At 39.5% G+C, this 24,396-nt stretch overlaps 1 protein-coding gene across 1 annotated transcript in view; it reads left to right on the forward strand.

Moving 5' to 3' along the window:
- Positions 1 to 24,396, forward strand: part of WWC3 (WWC family member 3) — an 88,571-nt gene that overhangs the window by 5,628 nt on the left and 58,547 nt on the right. Inside the window, exon 2 of the mRNA XM_070942898.1 lies at positions 18,952 to 19,061. Within this exon, the coding sequence (XP_070798999.1) occupies positions 18,952 to 19,061 (110 nt within the window). The remainder of the gene's footprint in view (positions 1 to 18,951; positions 19,062 to 24,396) is intronic.

Genomic DNA, 24,396 nt, shown 5'->3' on the forward strand with positions numbered 1-24,396 from the left:
TGGGAGTCCCAGGCCTAATTATATAGCCAGGTCTTGAGGGACTTTCAAAATGTCAGAAGTGATGGAACTAATGTAATTTGAGGGAGAAGAATGTTCAATAAGATGGGTCCATGGGAGAAGAGACACCACCAAATGTAGATCCCTAGTTGGTGGTATCTGCAGCATGCCCTCACTGCTAGATCTCATAAGGGAGACTGATGTGATTGGGGAGAGGCAGTCTCTATTGAACATGCAGTGAAACATTAAATGGACGTAGATTTCATCAAACTCTGAAGTCATCAATTAATTAAAATATCTTAAGCATTGTAATTTAGAATAGCAAATTCCATCTGGTAGTAGAAAAATTACTGAAGAAATTTAATGTTAACTGAACTTGCTGGTCTTTATGGCAAACGCACAAGCAGAATTTATAGTTTTCATTGGATTAACAAACTAGGTACCACTGTGTGTATCATTTTATATAGTCCTTATGAAGTTACCCTTTCTTAATACTTGATACTTCTGTTAGAATGCTAAGACATGGCAGGTAAGATTACCTGATGTTGCCATTTCTGTGAGCTTTAGCAACTTGGTAACTACTATATTAAACAAAAAAGTGAAATTCATATATTAATTATATATCTTTAAAGTTCTTTGGGGGAGTTTTTTTTTAGCTGAGACATGTATTTACTGGTTACTTGACAAATCTGCCTTTACTTCTATTGTAAGACATTAATGTGCTACCTGAATGGAATGTAATTTGATTTAACTACTTAAGTTACCTGCTTTAGAATTTGTTATTCTGTTTTCTTAAGAGCTATATAAACGTCTTTCTTTATTTTATGGAGCTTACATGAGCATTTGGCAGGTTTTTCCAAATGTCAGAAGAAATTTGTAAAATAATTCTGAATAAATTTTATATTTACTTATTTAGGTGAGTTGAGTTCAAATCTAGGTGACTGTTATGAACAAATGTTGTAATCTGTCCTTAGTAATGCACGTTCATCTCTCCCAAAGATATTCCAGTAATATATTTGATCCTATCCATTTCACTTATCTCCTGCCTAATTCTGTTAGTACTCCCCAACTTTGCCGAACACACAACATACATATATGAAAAAAGTCATTTTCATCCCCATGGATGCTATGTTTCTTCCTCAATCTTGGGTGTTCTACCAGAGACTTGACAGTTTAAGGGTTCTATGCAATACCTTAGCACTTCCTAGTTCTGCACTCTTCTGATGTTCCTGGCATCTGTAGAAGTAACTGTCCCACCTATCACAATTGGAACCACTTTGGTCTTTACTTTCCACATTCTCTCTAGTTCCTTCTTCAGACCTTGGTACTTCTCCAGTTTCTCACATTCCTTCTTCCCAACATTTTTGGTACTGCTACATCCATTGTTACTGTCATCTGGTCCTTGTCTTCTACACGATGTCTTGACTAATTGGCCAATACCAACTTTTTTGTCTGGATCTAGAAATTCTACAGGATCTTAGCCCTGTTATTCTTTGTGACCTTCTGTGGAATCTCCTGTCTGAACTTGAAAAAGTCTAGCTCACACATTATATAGATGTTTCTATGTACAGTGACAGCCACTGCATTCTGCTGTTCAGTATATGCTATTTCATCTTACATCCTGCCACTGTATGTTGGACTGTTCCTGAGGTTTCTCAGCATAGTCTACATCTCAAATTCTTTCTAATGGGGTAGAGATCTGCTTCTGTGGGTCTGGCTTAATGCATGCTCTTACAGTGCTATAGTCAGAGACTCAGTGCTGTTTTTTTTACTCCAACCCTTTCCAGCTGCTAGTAGAATTTCCCAATGTCTGCCACCTCATCTGTATGTTGATGGTATATCCCATTTAGAGTCTTGGATTTCCTTGCATGACTGCTGCTGCCTAAGGTATTCTCTCAGCAGCTCATCTTGAGGTGTCATCTATTCCTGGATACTCTGGGTTTCATGTCCTGGATGAACCCTTTGACACACACTGCTTGATTTATTTCCAGGTGGTGTACAGTCCCTGAGTGTTGGTTTTGAGGAGGAAACTTCTGTATATTATGAGGAGTCTCTGGGTCTTCACATTAGCAGATTTCATGTGCACCTTTGGCCAGCTATACCAGGAGGGTATGGATGAATGGCAGAGCAAAAGTGTTGATGGCATGTTCCTTCTGCCCATTAAACTGGCTCTTCAGGACTTGTCTTATCCTGTCTTATCTTTTATGGTACTTGGATGTTGCTGTTTTCCTTGCTTTGTGGATCCTATGTGACTTTGGGATACCAAGCTACTTGTAGCTGGTCTGTATGTCTGCTCTGTAGCTGCTTAGTTCCAACCCATCAGTCTTAACTACCTTGTTGCTCTTGACCACCATCTGGCCATATTTCTTCAGTCCTAATGACATCCCAAGTGTCCTCACTGTAGATCTCTGTCAGGTGGGCCAGCTCTAGCATGCAGCTTGATGTCATCCAAGCAGAGAAGGTGCTTGATGGTAGTTCCACTCTTGAACCTGTATCCATTCCTTGTGATTGTCTGCCTGAGGAAGTTCAAGCCTATGCAGAACAGCAGAACTGTGTCACTCTGGTTTATGCCACACTTTATGACTACTTGTGTGAACTGTCTTGAGTTGACTTCCATTGTTGTCTTCCAAAGTCCCATTGAGTTCTTGAGGAAGATGTTTCAATTATTATTCATTTTGTATAGTGCCAGGCATTCATAGATCCCTGTGCATGGCATTGAGTTGTTGGCTTTCTTGTAGTGAAACTTAGCTGTGTTCAGATTGGTCTGTCTAGACCTTGAGTCTTAGGTGATTGCTCTAATATTGCAGCAAAAATATATGCGAGGTTATTTCTGAACAAAGTAACAGAAATCTGGCCAGAGGAAAATCATATTCTCATAGAAGAACAAGCAGGCTTTAGACAAAGTTGATCTACCATTGACAACTGCTTTGTTCTGAACCATCTAACTGCCAAATGTGCCTGCAAGAGGTAACCCCATATGCAGGCTTTATAGATCTCATAGCCACATTTGATATGGTAAGTAGAGATGTACTATGGTGTAAACTGACAGCTCTTAAAATTGAACCCAAACTACTAATCCTGATTAAAGCCCTATATACAAATACTTGTTTGAAAGTGCGGCATGGGGTTAATGGAGCCCTGACTGACAAGATTCACACAAGCAAAGGGGTAAGGCAAGGGTGCATTTTAGCTCCATTACTATTTAATTTATACACCAGTGACTTGCCAGGATTAATGAAAGACCCTGTGATGCACATGCTCTATCTATAAGCAATTGGTATTTTGAGCCTCTAGTGTTATTCCCAATACCCTGAGCTGGATTCATGTACTAACTTATATGTGTCTTTAGCTTGGAGGCTATGATGCCTGATATGACTTTCCATGTTCTGGGGAAGCAGGTGAGTGATGGCAGTTGTATGGTGCTATTTCCCTGTGGGCATCTTTCATGATCTGCACTGTCCTTCCTTACGTTAGCCAGTCTGGGAGGGAGTCTGCTGCTAGCAGCTGGTTCTTCTGTGCTGCTAGGTTGTAGGGTTCTTTAGTCAGTAGGTATGGATTATTTCCTGGCCAGCTGCTGCCTAGCCTTTCATGTTCTTGACTTGTTGTGAAAGTGACTGGTTCTCATTCTTGGGGATAGCTGTGGTCTGCTCTGAGACCCTGTAGCCATAATGCACTGGTGTTATATGTCTCCTCTTTTTCCCATATGTTCTGCCAGTATTGTTCAGTTTCTGCTGTTGGTGGTTCTGCTGTTTATTGTTTGGTGCACTGTGTTTGGGAGTACACTTCAAAAAATTTAAAGCATTTATCTTTTTGGCTTCTACTTCTTTAGGCAAACAAACAAACAAACAAACAAACAAATCAAGTCTGTGTGTGTACTGCTGTTTTTCTTTATTGCATAGCAAGTGTCGCCAGGATAACAGAGACTGTAGTGTATACTACTTCATTGTTTGAATTATGGTGGAAGGGCTTTGTTGGCATCCTCTGGCATATTATCTGACAGTAGTTTTTCACTGAATCCTGGAACCTGGTGTCAAGGGTTGATTGTAGCTAGTATATCCATTATCATATGCCTCATATTAGCTTCTGTATTGTGGAATGGAGGAGATGATAGTGACATTCCAGCTTCAGATATTGGCTATCCACCCAGTTGTTCTTCTGGGTCTTCTTGAGTCCAGGATGTAATGTGTAGTTGATCTATGTCAGTGGTTCTCAACCTTTTCTTCTCCACCAACCCCCTTTAAATACCGTTTGTGGCTACGGACCCTCAAGACTTAACTCAATATTTAAATCATAACATTTCTTAAAACTTTCACAGACCCCCTCTGATGACCCGCAGGGGTCCATGGACCACAGGATGAGAACCATTGATCCATGTCAGGTTATGAGAGTGGCTTCCTCTTCATTATGTTGAAGCATTAGATAACTAGCTGTTTCTTAGTGTGGATGCAGGTTTTTTGTCCATCCTTAGTTCCATCATATCTTTTATATATCTCTTCTTATTAGATCTAATGTTGTAATGCTGTTTTATCCTTTCCAGGTTCTCTTGTTTTGTCCATGTATAGTTTGTTTTAGTAGCCCATATATCATATTGTCCTGGTTGTCTAACATCTGACACAGACCTTGTTAATCTAGGTGACATATCACTCTCATATTTGAGGTAGGCAGGTGAAGACCCCTAAAGACCTCTACTGGTAATTTATTCCCCTCATATGGATAGCCAGAAAGATACCTGATTGATGATATCATGAGATATGAGAGATCAAAGACCCTACAATGGATGTATCAATCCCAATCTGACTCTGCCAAAAGTCTTCAAAGTGTGATCAAGCTATCTTTGTATTGTAATTCTCAACAATTTTCTTTGAAGAATTTATTTATTTATTTATTTTTAAATTTGTATACCGCCCTTCTCCCTGAGGACTCAGGGCGGTGAACAGCCAAGTAAAAGCATAAACTACAAACATTAAAATATAATTAAAAAGATATATATAAATTTGGCCCCATGATTAAAAACAATAACAGACAATTAAAAACATTTTTAAAAGTGTTAGGCCAGCGCGGCTTGCTGGAAAAAGAAGATTTTAAGGGCACGGAGGAAGGCACCGAGGTCTTGGATTCTCCTTATTTCTGGGGGCAGCTGATTCCAGAGGGTAGGTGCCCCCACAGAGAAGGCCCTCCCCCTGGCGGTTACCAGCCTACATTGTTTGGCTGATGGCACCCCGAGGAGACCCTCTCTGTGGGAGCGCACAGGTCGATGGGAGGCCGTCGGTAGCAGCAGGCCGTCTCGAAGATAACTAGGTCCTATGCCATGGAGCGCTTTAAAGGTGATAACCAACACCTTGAAGCGCACCTGGAAGACCAAATTGTTGTGTTGATTGAGAAAAATTCAAAAATAAAAATCCAAAATTGAGTTTTAGCAGGCAATCTTCCAGATGAGAGCTCAGTAGTTAATTACTGGTGTCCAAACACCTAACACCTAACTCTTAAATCAGTTATCATCTACACTTAGAAACTCAATTAGATTAAAATCTTTATTGCAGAGAAGCAAAATGTTTTACAGGAAAAACCCAACAAAGCCCAGTTGCTTTTTGAAAAGCACCTTTGGGACAACCATGACCTGGATGATTGAGAATCTCCATAGACATTTCTCTCATATTAGTACATAAAAAGATCCCATAATGAATTCCTGTTGTACTATATGACTATCACAAGAATTTACTATTTTACGGTATATTGAAAAGAGACATATACAAAAATACTTATTGGATGGCATTGAATGCAGGCATTTAAGTGCAGTGCTGCTAATTGTTATAAACTTCTCCTGGTACAAAAATGTGCCATTCAAACCATAAGTCATACTTCAGAAGGAGCTGATTTCAAAGCCTAAATGTTTCTGTTTTTCATTCCGATCCTTCAAAAATACAAACATAGGAAGTTGATATATTAAATAAACACTCTTAAGAGCTTAGAAACTACAGAGGAAATAAGAACGGAAATGGAAATGTCTATTTTTAACTTAATGGTGCTTGGATTGGTGGGGAGAGAGAAACTGCTAGTTGTGGAAAAAGTGCCTTAATGCTGAATTTTATGAAATTGTCCAAAATCATCTACCTTTGAAAATTAAGATGTTGACTTCCAGTTGACGTCACAAGGGGAACGGACTGGAAAATAGCGGGCTCTGATGAGCCACGTGAAATCCAGCTGGACGAATCACTGCCAAGAGGCTTTTAAACCATAGCCGTCTTGCAGGGATGGTGAAGAAAGGAGAGGCATTTAGTGGACTGTGAGGAATTGGCAATTTCCTCGCTGGAGCAGAAACAGCTCTCCCGAAGCGGCAGCAGGTGGTGACCGTCTTATGGTGATCGTCTTGAAGCTGGGACAACCAGACCGAAGAATTGTGCAGGAGTAGCGATTGGACGGAGTGCTAGAACTGGGTGAGATAAATGCCAATTTATACTAAAAAAAAGTGGAAATTGAAGTTTTAAAAGCTTTCCTGAGCGTAGACTAGCAGCTATTGGGCTTTTGAGGGGGGAAAAAACATAGACACACGTGGAACAAAGAGGAGGCTTTGGATTGTGATATAAAGAAGCTGAGAAAGCTGATTTGGAAAATTGGGAAAAGCAAAGATTGTTAAAAGGAAAGAATATGATTTTCGGAAGAAATAAAAATTCATAAGAAAACTTTGGAAAAATTATTGGACATTTTGATAAATAAATGGATAAAAGAGTCAGCTTTGTAATGGAGTAGAGACAGAGAGTGCCATCTGCTGGAGGAAAGAAAAACATTCTATTCAAATAGACAAAACAGAAGAAATAACAGCTGGAAATTTCAACCTTGGCCATATAGAAGAAGAATTGGATACCATGTGAAAAATTAAGGAGTGACTGTGCTTTACATCTGGGTGGTTGTTTTACTTTCTTTCTCTTCTGGAAGATAGTCTTATATTTGGATTTGATTGTTACCGAATTTGGGATAATAATAATTGAGAAGAATATTTTGATTATTAAGAATAAAGGAATAATTGGAGCAGAAAAGAAGAGGAGAAATAAGAAAATTAAATAGACTTAAAATTTAGACTAAGTGTATAGAGATATAATTGGGGGAGGTATTAGTAATCTTTTAAATTGTTATAAAATGGAGTTGCAGATGTATGAAGGGTTATTTTTGACGCTCAAAAACGTGCATGAATCACTAATAGGCAAAAAAGAAATGGAAAATTCACCTAAATATATAGAAAAAGAAAATGAAGAGAAACTGGGAGAGAGAAATTTGAATGAGAAACAAGAAACTAATAATGGCAAAAAGAAAATATTAAAAAATAGAAATCAGACAGTGAGCATGATAGAAATGGTTGGGAATATAAAAAGAGTAGAGAGGAAAGGGGGAAAACTCCTCCTAAAAAAGAAACAGGAAAAAGGAAAAAAGGGGAAAATCAGTAAGAGACAAGGGAAAGCTTTGGGGAGGGAGGTTCAAACAACACAACAAAAAAAGATAAATGGAAGCCAGAAAATGAAATGTAACATATTTTAAAAAATAAAAAAGAGAATTGAGAAGTTAGAGCGAGATAAAGGTCGTGCAATAAATTATTAGAAAAGAGGATACTAAAAAGAGATGATGGTTAAAGATGAAGAATGATGTGATAAAAAATAGGCAAATATTAATGAGGTAGATTAAGAAATGGGAAGGGGAAAGTAGACATAATAATAATAATAATAATAATAATAATAATAATAATAATAATAATAATAATAATATTTTGATAGTTTTTTATATAGTAGGGTAAAAGAGAAGAATTTTAGGATATATTGTGATATTGGTTAAAGGAAAACATTGAAAATAAAATGATATGTAAGTTTTTAAAATTAGAATGGAATTTTAATTGTTATAGTAATGGTAAGAGAAGATTTTAGGATATACTGTGATAGTAACTAGATGAAAGCATTGAAAATGAAATGATAAAGAAATATGTAAGAATAATATGGTAGAAGTAGAAAAAATAAGATATGGTGGAAAGGACTATAAGTGAATATATAAAGATGAATGAATAGAGTTTGTCTACATTAAATTTTAAAAGATAGAAATGTGAAAATAAGTAATTTGATAATATCAATTGTGATATCAATGTAAAAAATGTTAATTGTGAAGAAAAAAAAAGGCTGAAATCATGAAAGTGACTATTTATGTAAAAAAGAAGGAATAGAACATTTTTGTGACAAACCACAGCAGATAGAAAGGTGAAAATAAGCAATATAAGAATATTATTAATTCTGATATTAATGCAAATTAAGATGAATATTTTATTGTTCATGATTGGGCAGAGAAGTAGAGAGACATTTCTGGAAATGAAGGAAGAATCTAAACAACTGGAGTGATTGTAACAGAGAAGAAGCATAAAGTGTAAAGTGAACAGGATAAAAATGATGGAAAGAAAATAATATGGCAGAAGTTGAAATAAGAAGAGATGGAGAAAAATGATAAATTTGTGATAAAGGATGTATAAAAGAGACAAATATTGAAAAAATGGGAAGATAAAAGATATATTATAAGGATGATTTTGATTATATATAAGATATATAAGATATTACCCGGTCAGCACTCTGTTCATAAAATATGTATGATGAAAAGAAAAATTTTTCAATAAAACTTGTCTATAAAAAAAGAAAATAAAATTAAGATGTTAATCATAAATGACTACTTGATGATTTTTACATCAGGAGTTAAAAGTGATGACCAAATCATTTTTTGAGGAACCCAATTGATATAGAAATGGCAGAGAATTTAGAATTTTGTCATATTGAAAGAAATTAGAATGTTTTTTATGATGGAGATACTCGTATACAGCAGTGTTAGCATCATAGTATCACATGTGAATCAGAAGACTCGTTAAACTTGTTCTGAAAATTTCAGTTTTTGCTGTTTTTAATTGGGAACATATGCTTAAAATAGTGAAATATAAAACATTTTGAATTTATTTTTAATTGTAAACACCTTGCTTCGAGTTAGAAAGTTATTTTGGTTTCAAAGCAGCTGTTTCATATTTGAACTGAATTGTTTCAATTATTTTGTAATTGCATTTTGAGCTTGAAACACTTGTAAACAATAGAATCAGCCCATTTTGAATTAAACTGAGCTTGGTTTGAGTTGAAATACCTGTTTCAGTGGAAGTATTCAATTTTAAAATATTTTGCCACCCACATTTTAGTAGTACTTCCATTTTTGAAGGCATAAAGAGGTGGACTTTTATGGATGAACTATTGCAATGCAGTAGCAGTAAATCAGCATTATATTAAAAAAAAGCTTTTCTGTGCGTTTTAAAATAAAAAAGTGCTACAGTATATTGCAGTAAATTATTTGTGATACTTAGGATATCTGAGCTTTAAAAAAATTCCTTCATTATTTTATCTACAATTTCTTTAACAAAGTTTCCAGAGATTATTGATAAATATATTTTACCCAGCTATGTATTTTCATCAATAGAATGGGATTCATTTAGTGTATTTTGCAGTGCAACTCAAATTCAGAAAATTGGGTGAATATCCAGACATATTTCTTAGAGTTGGAGGACTTTAGTGGGAAGACATAAATGAAGGTCTATGTTTCCTAAGGATAGGTAAATGAGAGGTTTTAATTTTTTTTGCTAATTAGCAGAAATTAAAACTATTTTTAAAATATTGATATTCAAAGTGTATGCATTTTGCAGAAGTCTGATTTAATATACAAATTTCAGTTTGCTTAAGTACAGATAGTTATTATAGAGTACAGAGTATGCATGTTTGGTTGTTGATAATGGGTTTAATCCTGGTGAGTCATATTTAAATGGATCTTATTATCTCAGTGGTTCTTAGGAATATTCAGATCTAAGTTCTTAAGAAACATCATTTATGAATCTAATTGTTCTTAATGAAGCACATCTAAAACTTGTGACTGGTAAATAGTTTTTATAAGTATTATTGTAAATTACTAAACATTTAGTTCTTTATAATGATTAAACGTTTTATCAACATAGAGTGCTCTGTTTAAGTGATTTTAATGATTCATTTCTATAGTTTGATAGACTTAAAACATTAATATGTTTAATACTAATAATGTATATAATGATAATGATAATATAAAGTAAAATAAAACAGCAAGGAACCTAAAAATCAGAGCAAAGGAGGCTAACTTATTATATGATATAATTTCTGACATAATTTCATTCCTATTTAAACTTCAATATTTTCAGTGAAATAAAAAAAAGAGCTCAGGTTTTTAACTGATGGAGATTGAATCAGTTTTATAGCTAAGCCACTGCAGCTCTAAATTAGTAACATGGTTGTAAATTGAATCCTTGACTTTGCTTCATAAAACATTGCAAAAGGTGATCACATAACTCCAGGACATTGCAACTGTCATAAATATGAGCCAATTACCAAGTGTTCACATTTTGATCATCCATGGGGATGCTGCAATAGTTGCAACTGTGAAAAATGGCCATAATATATACCATAATTTATGTAAAACAATCTAACTAACATCTATAAGTAAGGTGCACAATGCACTTATATTAAATTATAATGTAAGCACTAAAATTATATTAAATATGATAACATAAAATTACAACAAAATAATAGTATCTAAAACTATGAGTATCAACAAAGTAATGATATCTAAAATTTAAATAAATTATAGTTACAAAAATGCACTGCAAGAGATTGAACCATCAGGGTCCAACAGATCTTCTGTGCTGCTGCACAAAACTTAGAAGAAAGGATCCTGTCTCTTGCATAACAGGAGAACAATTAAAAAAAAGAGCTGCCCAAAGAATTAAGGATATAGAAGCACAAAATGATGTAGCTATCTTTAACAAGGTGGGTAACTTGAAATGGCTGAGCAAATACAAACATATTTTTCAAATAGACAGCTATTTGAAGTTACAACTGCCAAAACATCTTAGGGAGATATTTATATGATTGAGATTCGAACAGCTTGACACAATGGTCAGATATGGGAGATTCCATTCTATACCCTACAATGCACCTGGCTCACATCCTATTTGATTGTTGCTTGTATAAGGGGGTGAGAGACTGGTATCTTGGTCTGTATACCAAACAAACGACCCATTGGGATCCTCATATCAAAACAACTTACTTTATGCGCGGCCAGAATGTGAAAATAACATTTAACACAGCATAGTACTTAAACAAAATGGTTCGTTTGAGATCTACATACGTGGGACTGATTGGGGTAGATTGTAAGGGTGACACCAAAATATAATTTTATGTCGTTTTATTCTATTTTATATATTTATGTATTAAATTATATTGTATCTTATCCTATAACTATTGTATTTTACCCTTCTCTTATTTTAAATTTTTTGTATAGAATTTTATTGGTGAAATGTGTTTGAACCTTGTGCTTTGACCAATAAAGCTATAATCATTAGGAGAAAGTAAGAACGTGTTCTATAGTGTCCACCTTCCAGAATCACAGAAGCAGAATCTTTCACACAATGGTATTTTCAAAAATATTTACTGTCCACTACTTCAGAGGGTAGAGATGGCATTGGGCAAGAGAGAAAGCTTACCAATGCTGTGTGTTTTTAGTTGTGTCAGGTATAGCTGGCAGCAATGCAGTATATCTGTTGAGTACTGGTGTCAGGAAAACTAGAGTCTTCCCTAATTTGTTTGCCTCTTTGTATCCTTTAATCTTTGCTTCAGGGTTTGTTTCGCCTAATCATATTCCATCTTAAGAACTGAAGAAGGAAAGTAACCTAGACTTAAAATATTAGATTCAACAGCCTTGACCCATGTGGATTGAAAATTGTCCTGAATGGTTTTAAGCTTTGAGGATAGAAGTTGAATTTTAACCAAAGGTCTATAAAAGTTAGATACACTCAGGAGTCAACTTATATCATACTTGTCTCCAGTCAGAGAAGTACATTTGTGTTTTGAGATTCAGTGTGCATTTGAGACCCAGTGTGATATCTCAAGATTGGCTCTGATAAATTTGGATTGTACCCTCTCCAGAGAAGTGAAACACGAAGCTGAGGGCCAACCAGAATCTCATAAGGCAATTGGGCTAGTGGCTTAGCCTGAGAGAGCTTAAGTGCAGCTGGAATGTAATATCGTTCCTTGGACTGGAAAAATTTAAGGATGGCACTGGCAGATCTTTTTCTAGTAACAGCAGCATATCCACAATGGGCTTTCCTCAAGCCAGTAGCATGCATGGCTGCTCCTAAATAATCAGAGCTAATCACTTGTTTTATTTTATGGCCATTAATGCTCCATAAGTGGAGCTTTGGCTTTTTGACAGAAGCCATAATCTTAGTTTTCTGATTTCCAGATTTATCATTGCTGCAGTATCAGACCAAAGTTCTCAGAGCTCTTTTGAGGCCTCTTGGTGTTCTGGAAAGATCCACAGTGTTGTCTGCATAGAACATCAGGGCAATGCTGTGATCACCTAATTTAGAGAGTTGGAAATTTAGATTGTTTAGACATCTTACCATATCATTGATATAAAAATTGAAAGGGTGGGACAAAATACATTGCTGTTTTATCTCATTTCAAGTTTAACTAACTTCGAAAGAAACCCTTGCATATTGCATCTGACCTTAAGAATCGTATTAGTGTGTGGAGCATGAATTAAGTGGAGAAGCCTAAAGTTGATTGATGTGGCTTTCAGGTTTTCCCTTACTTTGGTCTTGAATACAGAATACAAGGATGCCTTAAGATCTATGAAGGTAGCATACAATGACATCACATTGCTGTTTGAATATTTTCTGATCAAGTGCTGTAGGGCCAAACATGCTTCCAGTGGTGCCTCTACCTTCTCTAAAACTGACCTGCTCTTTCGCTTTCAATTTTCCTTGATTCAGCCAGTCCTTACGATTATTGTAGAGTTGCTTAGCATTACGTTTGCTGATTATATTAAGCAGACTGACTGACCTGTAGTTAGTAAGGTCATCTCTCTTTCCCTTCTTAAAAATTGGGAGACACATCCAGTGATGTCAATATAGGTAAAAATCAGTGACAAGATTGAAACCCATTACTCTGCGTTATTCTTCAATAATTCTGAGGAAATAGTAAGAAGTCTTTTTTTTCCTGAACTTTGTGAGACAACTTAAATTCTTTATCCATGTTTCATTTTATGATTACTTTCAAAATTTAATATAGAATATTGATAGTTTCAGAATTGTGAGATTAGTAAATATAAAATTTAAAATCTAGTATGGTTTTTGTTTATGCACAACTCTGTGAAAGATAAATATGCAACCACAAAGATAAAAAGATATCGTATTAAGGTTTGGGCATTTATTCCTTTATTACATATTTGAATATAAAGTACCATTATTACTAAATTAAACTTTTTTTCTATTTTACTATACTTTTGTCTTTATGAATTGACAGTCTAGTTTAATGGTCTGTTTTGATTGGATTTAAGTAAGCCGAGTCACAAATATTTGTATTTGTGTTCACGAGAGAACATATTTATTTATTTATTTATTTATTTATTTATTTATTTATTTATTTATTTATTTATTTATTTATTTATTTATTTATTTATTGCATTTCTATACCGCCCTTTTCCCGAAGGACTCAGGGCGGTGAACAGATTAAGATTTCATATACATATAAAAATATTTTTTTTTATAAACAGTAAATAATAAATTGAGTCAACTTGGTGTATCTGCTAAGATCTTGGCATAGAATTTAGATGTTTATGCTAGGCCTGCTTGTTGAAACAGAAAGGTCTTCAGGGCACGTCGGAAAGTGCGAAGATCTGGGATTATTCATATTCCAGGGGGTATTTTGTTCCAAAGAGTAGGTGCCCCCACAGAGAAGGCTCTCTCCCTTGGAACTACTAGACAACATTGTTTTAATGATGGTACTATGAGTAGGCCTACTCTGTGAGAGTGTATTGGTTGGTGGGAGGTTATTGGTTGCACCAGGTGGTCTCATAAGTACTCAGGTCCTAAGCCATGGAGCATTTTAAAGGTAAGAACCAACACCTTGAAGCGCACTCGGAAGGCCAGTGCAGCTTGCGTAGAAGAGGTATTACATGTGAGTGCCATGTTGCTCCCATAATTACTCGCGCGGCCGCATTCTGGACTAGTTGGAGCTTCCGGGTGCACTTCAAGGGGAGCCCCATGTAGAGAGCATTGCAGTAGTCAAGTTGGGAAATGACGAGGGCTTGAGTGACTGTGTGTAATGAGTCCCGGTCTAGAAAGGGACGAATTGGCGAATCAGGCAAACCTGATAGAAAGCTCCTCTGGCCACGGCTGTTATATGAACTTCTAAAGACAGTCGTGCATCCAGGAGGATGCCTAAATTGTGAGCTTTCTCTGCGGGGGTCAATGACTCGTTCCCAATGGTTAGTGGTGGGGCTAACTGGCTGTACCGGGATGCTGGCAGCCACAGCCACTCAGTCTTGGAAGGGTTGAGTCGAAGCCTGTTTCTCCCCATCCAGACCCGTATGGCCTCAAGGCACCGGGACATCACTTCAAGGGCATCATTGGGATGGTTTGTGGTGGAGATGTACAGCTGAGTGTCATCAGCGTACAGATGACATTGCACCCCAAAACCACGGATGATCTTCCCCAACGGCTTCACATAAATGTTGAACAGGAGAGGTGAGAAGACTGACCTCTGTGGCACCCCGCAAGTAAGGGGCCTCGAGGTCGATCTCTGTCCACCTGTCAACACTGACTGCGACCTGTTAGAGTGGTAAGATGAGAACCACCGTAATACGGTGCCTCCCATTCCCAGCCCCTCCAACCGGTGCAGCATGATACCATGATCAATGGTATCAAAAGCCGCTGAGAGATCTAATAGGACTAGGATAGAGGAACATCCCCTATCCCGAGCCCTCCAGAGATTCTCAACCAACGCGACCAATGCTGTTTCTGTGCTGTATCCAGGCCTGAAGCCGGACTGGAACGAGTCTAGATAAACAGCTTCATCCAGGTACTGTGGGAGCTGTCGTGCCACCACACTTTCGACAACCTTCGCTAAAAAGCGAAGGTTGGAGACTGGATGGTAGTTTGCTAAAACAGCTGGATCTAGAGAGGGCTTCTTAAGGAGGGGTCTCACCACCGCCTCTTTCAAGGCGGGAGGTAAGAATTCCTCACTCAGAGAAGCATTAATAATTCTCTGGAGCCAGTTACATGTAACCTCCCGGGTAGCCAGCACTAGCCAGGAAGGGCACGGGTCCAATAAACATGTGGTTGCATTCAACTTCCCCAGTAACCTGTCCACGTCCTCAGGAGTCACAGTATCAAACTCATCCCAGATAATGTCCTCAAGATCTGCCCTCGTCATTTCATCCAAATTAACCCAGTTAGAGTCCAAGCCTTCCCGAATCTGAGCGATTTTATCGTGCAGATATTGTGCAAAATCCTCAGCTCGTCTTTGCAGAGGGTCTTCCCGGGCTCTCAGCTGGAGTAGAGAGCGGGTAACCCTAAACAAGATGGCTGGGTGATTATCTGCCGATGCAATAAGAGCGGAAAAATAGTTACATTTTGCCGCTTTTATCGCCACTAAGTAGGTCTTAATATAAGATCTCACTAGTGTTCGCTTGGATTCGGAACGGCTGGTCCTCCAACTGCTCTCTAGGCATCTTTTCCGGCATTTCATCCCCCTCAGCTCATCAGAGAACCAAGGAGCTGGGTAGGTTCGACGCCGGGTCAGAGGCCGCAAAGGCACAACCCGGTCTAAAGCACCAGTGGCCATCATATCCCAGGACGCCACTAGGTCTTCAGCCGAGTCATGAGCCAAGGTCTCAGGAAATGGCCCAAGCTCCATCCGGAACCTATCAGAATCCATCAGGCGCCTGGGGCGGAACCATTTAATTGATTCCGCCTCCCTGCGGTGGCTTGTAGTGGTCAGAAGGTCAAGCTTAAGGAGAGAATAGTCTGACCATGACAAGGGTTCAATGACTATATCCTCTATATCTAAACCATTCAGCCACTGGTCAGAGATAAAGATCAAATCCAGAGTGTGTCCCCCCGTGTGAATAGGGCCATGAACTAATTGGGTCAGGTCCATGGCCGTCATGGAAGCCATAAACTCCCGAGCCCCTTCAGACGTTTCACCAATGGGTGGCAGGTTGAAATCTCCCATAACCAGTAGCTTAGGAGTCTCAACTGCCACCTCGGCTATTACGCTGAGGAGCTCAGGCAGGGCTGCTGATACGTGGCAGGGAGCCAGGTACGCAATCAACAGGCCCATCTGTAACCCATAACCTCACTTCACGAGGAGGGACTTACATCCGGTTGTCTGAGGGACAGTGACTTCCCTAGGGTCAAGACCTTCCTTTATAATGACTCTCTGAGGTAGTCATTACCGCCCCAGCAGCTATCGTCGGTGAGGGCAACTTCAGGTTTCCTGGCAAGTCCCCAAACCAATTCGGAGCCCCCAGGGTGTCTAGGGCTCGACAGGGACTGCCATGGTGCGTTCGTTGTCGCCGCCCGCCGCCATTGTCATTCCAACCGCCATTGCTTTAAGAATGGAGGAACTGATGTAACCGCCATTAACGGAACTGCTAGAGTTAGCCTCCCATGGTGCCTTCACATGCCAATATCTGCCCAGCTCCGATGATCCAGAGGGTGAGAGAAACCTTGTTGAGCTGGGAAAAGGCTCCCCTAGTTGGTGCTGGGGCTGAAGGGAGTTAAATCAGCCCCAGTGGACCTCCAAACGACCCAAAGCTGCCCCATTATCAAACGGAGATTAGGCAAGAGCTGCCATCTTGGTGCATGCGCAGAATGAACATATTGAAGACATGCCCAGAGTTGTTGCTTTATTTGCTTTACCAAGTCATAATTTTGATGTCAGTTTTACTATGTTTCTTTAAAACTTCCTAATCAAATCTTTGTTTAAAAGTGATTTTTCAAAATCATTTTAGCAAACAGCGTATTCTTCTGAGTTTGTCTACATCAAGAAAGATGTAAATGTTGTTTTGTTAGCTGGTGCAGTTGGTCTTCTGTGAAAGAAGTATGCTAAATTGTAACACACACATGCACACACACACACACACACACACACACACACACCAGTTGTCAGCAAGGAGTTTCATTTTTTTTTTTTTTTTTGGTAGCTGTATGAGTGACTGGAGATATTGCTTTCTGAATTGTGTCTTGGATTTTACAAACAGATTTTACAGAGAATGCCTGCAAGATGGTTTATTCTACAGATGTAATATATAGATTCTTTTTATTTGTTAATTAATATTATGATTGGGATTGAATAATACACAGCAGATTGTTCAAGACATAGAAATGGAACTAATGTTCAAGATACAGAGATGGAACTAAAATATGCATTCTAGTATGCCAGATATTAGAGCAGAGATACAAGATAGAACTGGTAAGTGACTGATCAAAGTCTTATTGAACCAGACTGAAAACAGAACAAGCAAAGTAGCTAGGAATAACAATGTGGCTTGTGATAAGAACAAAGCAAGATTTAAATATTGTGAAGAAAAGAGTAAAATCAGGAAAGTCTGAAAAATAGGTTTGTTGAGAGAAGTATATGGAGAGTAGGAATCAGGAATTGGATGAGACCAAGATGACCAATTTAGATTCAAAAGGACAGATGTGATTTGGCTCATGCACAGACATGAATGTAGCATGTGTCAGAAACACTTTAAAGCAACTGTGACTTTTCTTGTAGTTAAGAAGCAGTTATGGCTAGAAATGACACATTTTTAATGAATTTCCAACAGGGGCTATATGTTTGCCCACATGTGTTTTGAATCACATTTCTCCATTTGAAATGTAAGCTTTCAGATAAACTTTGAAGTGCTAGTAGGCAAATCCTATGAAAGACTGTCCTTGCTTCCTTTCCTCTTGTTTAAAAACAAAAAGTTTAATAGGGTATTTTTGTAACACAAATATATATCTTTTATAGTTTCTTTTTTTGTGTTTATGAGAGCTAAAGATAAGAGTATAATAATAAGATACTGTCTGCCTTCTAAATCTGTGGCGATGGATCTGAGTATGCTTGTATATTTGGTGCAGTCATATTTCTATTACTATGTGGCTATTTCAATAGTGAGGTTTTAATTTCTAGTTTAAATGTAATACCGAATGTTTAACATTAAATTGCATGTGTTTCCTCCATTAATATATCTGAAAATGTAATAGTTCTGTTAGTATGTCATGTCTATAGTCATAAAGGTGCTATTTTAGGTTTGAAGTTGTTTGGGACTTTTAATGCGTGAAATTTGAAAGCTTTCTAAATCTGCATTTTAAAAAGTTCTTAAGCACACAATCTAAAATATTCTTTTGTATGGAATCAAGAGTTCAAAGTATTTCTACTTTCCGGTAACCAGTTAAACAAGCAAAGGAGTGAAAAAAGGATAGAGTTGTATTAGTGTCAGTATCCTAGCCAATCTAGAGAAATAACAGATGTATTGGACCAGAGTAGTAATAAAAAAAAGCATCTTGTATCTCTTTGGGATAGGAGGGATTGGATTTAATTGGCTAATATCAACTCAGTCAGGCTTTCATCAGTGACTTCGTTATAATTGAGCTGCCTGGCTGTGGTTTTATATAATAAGTTTCTTGAACATATCTGGAACTACATTATTAACATAGACATAAAGATGTGCATTTTAATAATTTTCTGCAGTAAACAAGTCCAATTTATATTAGTGATATATATTTTCAATACAGCTGTTTTTGTTTAGGGAAAACTGGTAGGACTTCCTGTATAACTTTTTTGTTAAGAAAAACAAAATTACATGACATTATAAGTAAATTGTAAAGTCCATATCTGTAACTAAAATATGTTATTCTAGCCTTTCAGTACATTCAGTACAAGAAATATGTTCCTACTTGAGATTATTCTATGTTAAAAGTTTTGGCATTAAAAAGTCATGTCCTTAATCATAATTTATCAAAGTTGCATTGTCGTCAACTATAATTATAATTAAATGCAGCATGCTTGAACTTTTTTTGTTTTTTTATAATATTTGTAGGATTACCAAGCCATTAACTTTTGCTGACTGTGTTGGTGATGAACTACCTTTAGGATGGGAAACTGTTTACGATCAACAGATTGGTGTTTATTACATGGACCACATAAATCGTGAGTAACCTGTTTTGTTTTTAAGTTATACAGTTATAAACTCAAACTTGGATCCTAAATATTCATTTATATATAGACAAATCAGAGTTGGACAAGGGAGAAAGATACAATAAAATCATAAAATTATTGATATTATGGATACTGTCCTGCAATATGAAAAAATGTTCACCATTTTCATGGGTTTAGGATTGTCTTTGCATAACTTGCTTGAAGATTTCTGTCATGACTTATTTTATTCGAGATAGAACTATTGAATAATATTGGCAAGCTTGGTAAGTACTAGTGCACATGCTCAAATAATTGTGATTTTATATAAATCCTTTTTTCCTCCAAATTTTGGATTTAATATTGCTTTTTAAAAATATTTAGAGTCTTTCCATTAATGGTAGCCATAGTAGAAAAGTCCAAGATACTGTCTTCGAATTAGATTAAATGGCAGATGGACAATGGCAGCAGAGATAGGAAAGAGCAGAAGAAAAGACAATGGAAAGAGATGAAAGTGAAGAATTAAAACTGAAAAAATAGGACTTGTAGATATAAATAACTTTTAGCAGTTAGAGGAAGGAGCGTGTTTGTGAGCTCGGCATGTTAGATCCTTCGCCCTACAGCTGATCAGCATTGAAGCAGCCCCTTGAAGATCCACGGTGGCGGACAGGGGCCTGGGGCCTCCACGCAACTCCGGGGGCTGTTGGCCTTGATTTTGGCATACTTCCGGTGACCCTCCTTTCGGCAGGAGGAAGCTGCGGTGGGCTTTCCCCGACATCAGAGGCCCTTTCTTTCCAGATCCAATTTACCAGATCAAGAGATCTGGTTTTGGCAGCAGAGGCAAACAGTAGTAACAGGGAAAATGCCCCTTTCATGGCAACAACAGTAGGGCATTCAGACGCCACAAGTGACATCAGGCCTCAACCTCCCATAGGGGGCCATCTCGGTCTTTTCTCAGACTGTTGGGAGGACATCATGATGGATGCTTGGGTCAGGGAGACAATAAGATCAGGGTTCTCCTTAGAATTCCTCTCCCATCCCCCAAGGTTTTTCCTCCGCTGTCCCATTTCCAGAAACCTGGCAAGACGGGACTTCATGGAATCGATTTGTTGGATATTCGGGCCATTCAGCCGGTTCAGCCGGACCAGGGGGGCTGGGCTTCTATTCAATTTTGTTTTTCATCCCAAAGCCCTCGGGGGGAGGAGGGCAATTCTGAACCTCAGGGGACTTAACCAGTATCTGGTCTACAGAAGATTCAAGATGCACTCCCTTCATTCCATTCTGGGAGGCATCTGGGAGGGAGACTTTTTGGCTTCTGTAGACCTGACAGAGGCATACCTCCATGTCCCTATTCGTCCAAGTCACAGGCAATTCCTGAGGTTTTGTTATGCCGGGCGCCATTTCCAATATGCGGCCCTCCCATTAGGCCTGGCATTGGCCCCATGGACATTCACCAAGATCATTGCAGCTCTACCAGCATAACTCAGAGCATTACCCATTTGGATTCAGTGCTATTTGGACGATTTGCTAATCCAGACATCCTCCTGGCCACAGGCGGAAAAAGATCTAAGCACGACAATCTGGATCCTCCGGGATCACGGGTTCTCAGTCAACCTGGACAAATGTCATTTAGTACCCACAAGACTGGTGCACTTAGGTGCACTCATAGACACGGTAACTGGACAAGTCTTTCTCTCCCAGAAATGGCAGGACAGCATCAAGGCCTTGACAGGCCAGATTCAAGCAGACAGAGTAGTACCGCTGGCGTTGCTGTCTCAGCTCCTGGGGAAAATGATATCTTGTATTGCCTTAGTGCCTTGGGCATGGTTCCATGCCAGGCCCCTCTAATGGTTTCTGCTTCCCTTCCATAATACCTTCCGGAAGGTAATATCTCGATGGCAGAGGTGTGAGTACCACCGGGGGTGCTTTGCTCGTTCCGCTGATGGGGGTCCTGACCCATCACATGGGGCTGTTTCTACAAGAAACTGGACAGACTGACGATTACATCTAATGCCAGCCTTTTCAACTGGGGGGCCCACTTCAGCCCCCAGGTGGCGCAGGGGTGGTGGACACCGCAGGAACTTGGCCACAACATAAATTGGTTGGAGCTCAGGGTGGCCCACTTGGCCCTCAGGGCATTCCAGCAGGGGGTTTCGAGACATCATGTCCTTCTCCTTACGGACAATGTGGCAACCAAAGCCCATGTCAATCGGCAAGGGGGGACTTGGTCGAAGTCCCTCATGAAGGAAGCAGAGACATTGTGCCGGTGGGCAGAGACACATCTATTATCAATCAGGGCAGAGCACATTGTGGGAGTATCCAACGTGCAGGCAGACTGGTGGAGCAGGGCCACTGTGGACCAGTCGGAGTGGCACCTATATCCCAGTCTGTTCACAGAACTGTCAGAATGGTTTGGCCACCCGATTCTGGATCTCTTCGCCTCTCCTTTGAACTCTCACCTTCCCAGATCCTTTGCAAGGTTCCCAGCACTGGGGGCAGAAGGGTAGATGTTCTGTGATGTCCATGGCCCAAGGGTCTATTGTATGCCTTTCCCCCTCTTCTCCTGATTCCAGGGGTAATCAGAAAGATGCTGTTGGAGAGGGTGGAGGTCCTGTTGATAGCTCCCCACTGGCTCAGATGACTGTGGTTCGCCAATCTGGTCGGCCTGTCGATCTCCAGACCTTGGAGGATTCCCCTGGAGAGAGTCTCCCTCAGCCAAGGTCCCATCATCCATCCGAAGCCTCAGTGGCTCCAGTTGACCGTTTGATGGTTGAGCGGAGACTTCTGAAACGGGAGAGGTTCTCCAATAGGGTCATACGAATGATCCAGGAGCCTTCTACCACTCACATTTATAATGCAGCTTGGAGGATTTTTCTGGTGTGCCAAGGGCCATATAGACCCTAACTTGGCCACAGTGGCGGGTGTGCTGGAATTTGTGCAGGAGGACCTGGAGAAGGGTCTATCCCTGAACACTTTATGATGACAGGTCGCAGTCCTGGCTTTGTTTTGAGGTTTGGGGACTTAGGCTCCCTCGCTCACCACCCCAGGGTGTGAGCCTTCCTCAGAGATGCCTCCAATTTGAAGCCCCCAGTCGTGCACTGCTACCCCACCTAGGATTTGCTCAGGGTGTTACAGGCCCGATCCATGGCACCATTTGAATCCTTAAGAGAGGCCAGCCTACATCTCTTTTTGTGTAAGGTGGCTCTCCTGGTGGCTATCACATCTGCCAGATGGATATCAGAGTTGGCGGCATTATCGGTGAGAAAGGACCTCTGTGTTTTTCATCCGAACAGGGTGGTTCTGCAGTTGGACCCTGCCTTTCTTCCAAAGGTTAACTCCTTGTTTCACCGAGCATAGGAGTTGATCTTGCCTGATTTCTGTCCAAGGCCTCGGTACGCCTTGGAGCAGAAATGGCATACTCTGGATGTTAGGAGGGCCCTCCGCATTTACATTTCAAGGACCGCTTCCATCAGGAAGACTGAGTCCCTGTTAGTTTCCTTTCAGCTGTCAACTCTGGGCCATAGGGTGATGCCTTCCATGATGGGTCGTTGGCTACGGGCTGCCCAAGCCTATGAGCTGCAGGCTCTTCTAGTGCCTAGGAGGATTACGGAGCATTCCACTAGGAGTGCGGCCATAATAGTGGCCTGGGCAATGCAGGCTTCTGTAGAAGAAATTTGTTGAGCAGCGACATGGACTTCCCCATCGCTGTTCACCTGCCACTATAGACTGGACACTTATGCTTCCACCGAGGCGGCCTTCGGCAGGTGTATCCTGCAGTGAGTTCATGAGGAGGTGGGGACTCCGGACCAGAGCAGTTCCTGTCTGTAGGACAGCCAAGCTTTGGTATGTCCCATCCTGGACTCTCCAGTCGATACTATGGAGAAGAGACATTGGTCTTACCTGATACACTCTTTCTCATGGTGATCGACGGGAGAGTCCAGTCCCACCCAGTGGACTGTCTGGTCCAGATTCTGGGAGGAGATACGTTAGGACTGGAGACAGACTACATGATTCATTTCGTCTTTGTTTTCAACTGGGGACCATTATCAGGGAGGCATGTCCTCAGAATTTCACCTCAGTTAATAGAGCTATGAGACTAGAGCAACCATCCTAGACTCTTCCGTTGATTACCATGAGAAAGGGCGTATCAGGTAAAACCAACGCCCCTTATCTTCAAAAACATTGTAATAATTTCATAGAATTGTATATCCACTAAGGCAGAGATGAACAATCTGCAACCTTTATGTATTGGTAAATTTATATTGCCGATAAGTATGGTTGACTAGGTCCAAGAACATCTAAATCACTCTTCCTTTACCAATCCTGAGAGATCCGTTCCTGGATCTTGCTCAATCACCCAAGTAATTTTGGTCCAGTAGTATAGTAGTACATGTCTATGGAGATTCTCAGTCATCCAGTCATGGTTGTTCCAAAGGTGTTTTTTCAAGAGGCAATTGGACTTTCTTGCTTTTCTTTGAAAATGTTTCGCTTCTCATCCAATAAGCTTCTTCAGCTCTGAGTGGATGGTGAGAAATGGAAGGATTTATATTCCTTGCAGACAACTGGTCATTTGCATTCTTTTAGAATAGGGGTCTCAAACTCGATTTCATTGAGGACAGCATCAGGGTTGTATTTGACCTTGGAGGGCCGGGGGGTGGGGTGGCCAGGGGTGGGTGTTGCTGCGGTAGGTGGGTGTGGCCATAGGCGTGGCCATGGTGTGCATTTGACACAGACAAATGCATTTTTTTCCCTTCTTTCTTTCCACAGTTCTGTACTATAACCATTTTCCTATCTCTTCTATCAGATATTACTGGCAAACATTTATTACTTATTCTTCATACTCCACTAAACTTTTAATCTAAATTTATACCCCATTGTTTAATAGTAAATTGCTTTTCCAGGCAGAAAAACTATTTATACTATTGTATTTTTATTATTCAACTAATAATAAAAATAACATGATAATACAGACCTAACAGCAGAGGTAAATTTCCAGGAGAGTAAATAGAAATGGCTGTCAATTATTGATTGTTGATTGAAGATTAAATGGATCTACAGTATGTAAACTCTGGCATTAAACTGTAGTATTAACATAAGATGTTGCTTGTTTCCTATCCCGATCAAGCACTTACTTGATGCCACATAATTGTAATCCAGTCCAATCCAATCCTCCTGCAGCCCTTATTTGGCTTTCCTGGCCTCCTGCAGCACTCTGCCGGCTGAAAACGGCAGAGTGCTGCTACCAACAGAGTGTTGCTTGAATCATGGAGGCCAAAAACGGGCCGGGGGAGCACATGTGACGCCCCCACGGCTCAGTTTGGCTGGCAGAAGCACTGCAGGCTGGTCCTTT

The sequence above is a fragment of the Pituophis catenifer genome, unplaced genomic scaffold (assembly GCF_029215685.1).
Source record: "Pituophis catenifer annectens isolate HBS135680 unplaced genomic scaffold, rPitCat1.0.hap2 SCAF_4, whole genome shotgun sequence".
Lineage (NCBI taxonomy): Eukaryota > Metazoa > Chordata > Lepidosauria > Squamata > Colubridae > Pituophis > Pituophis catenifer.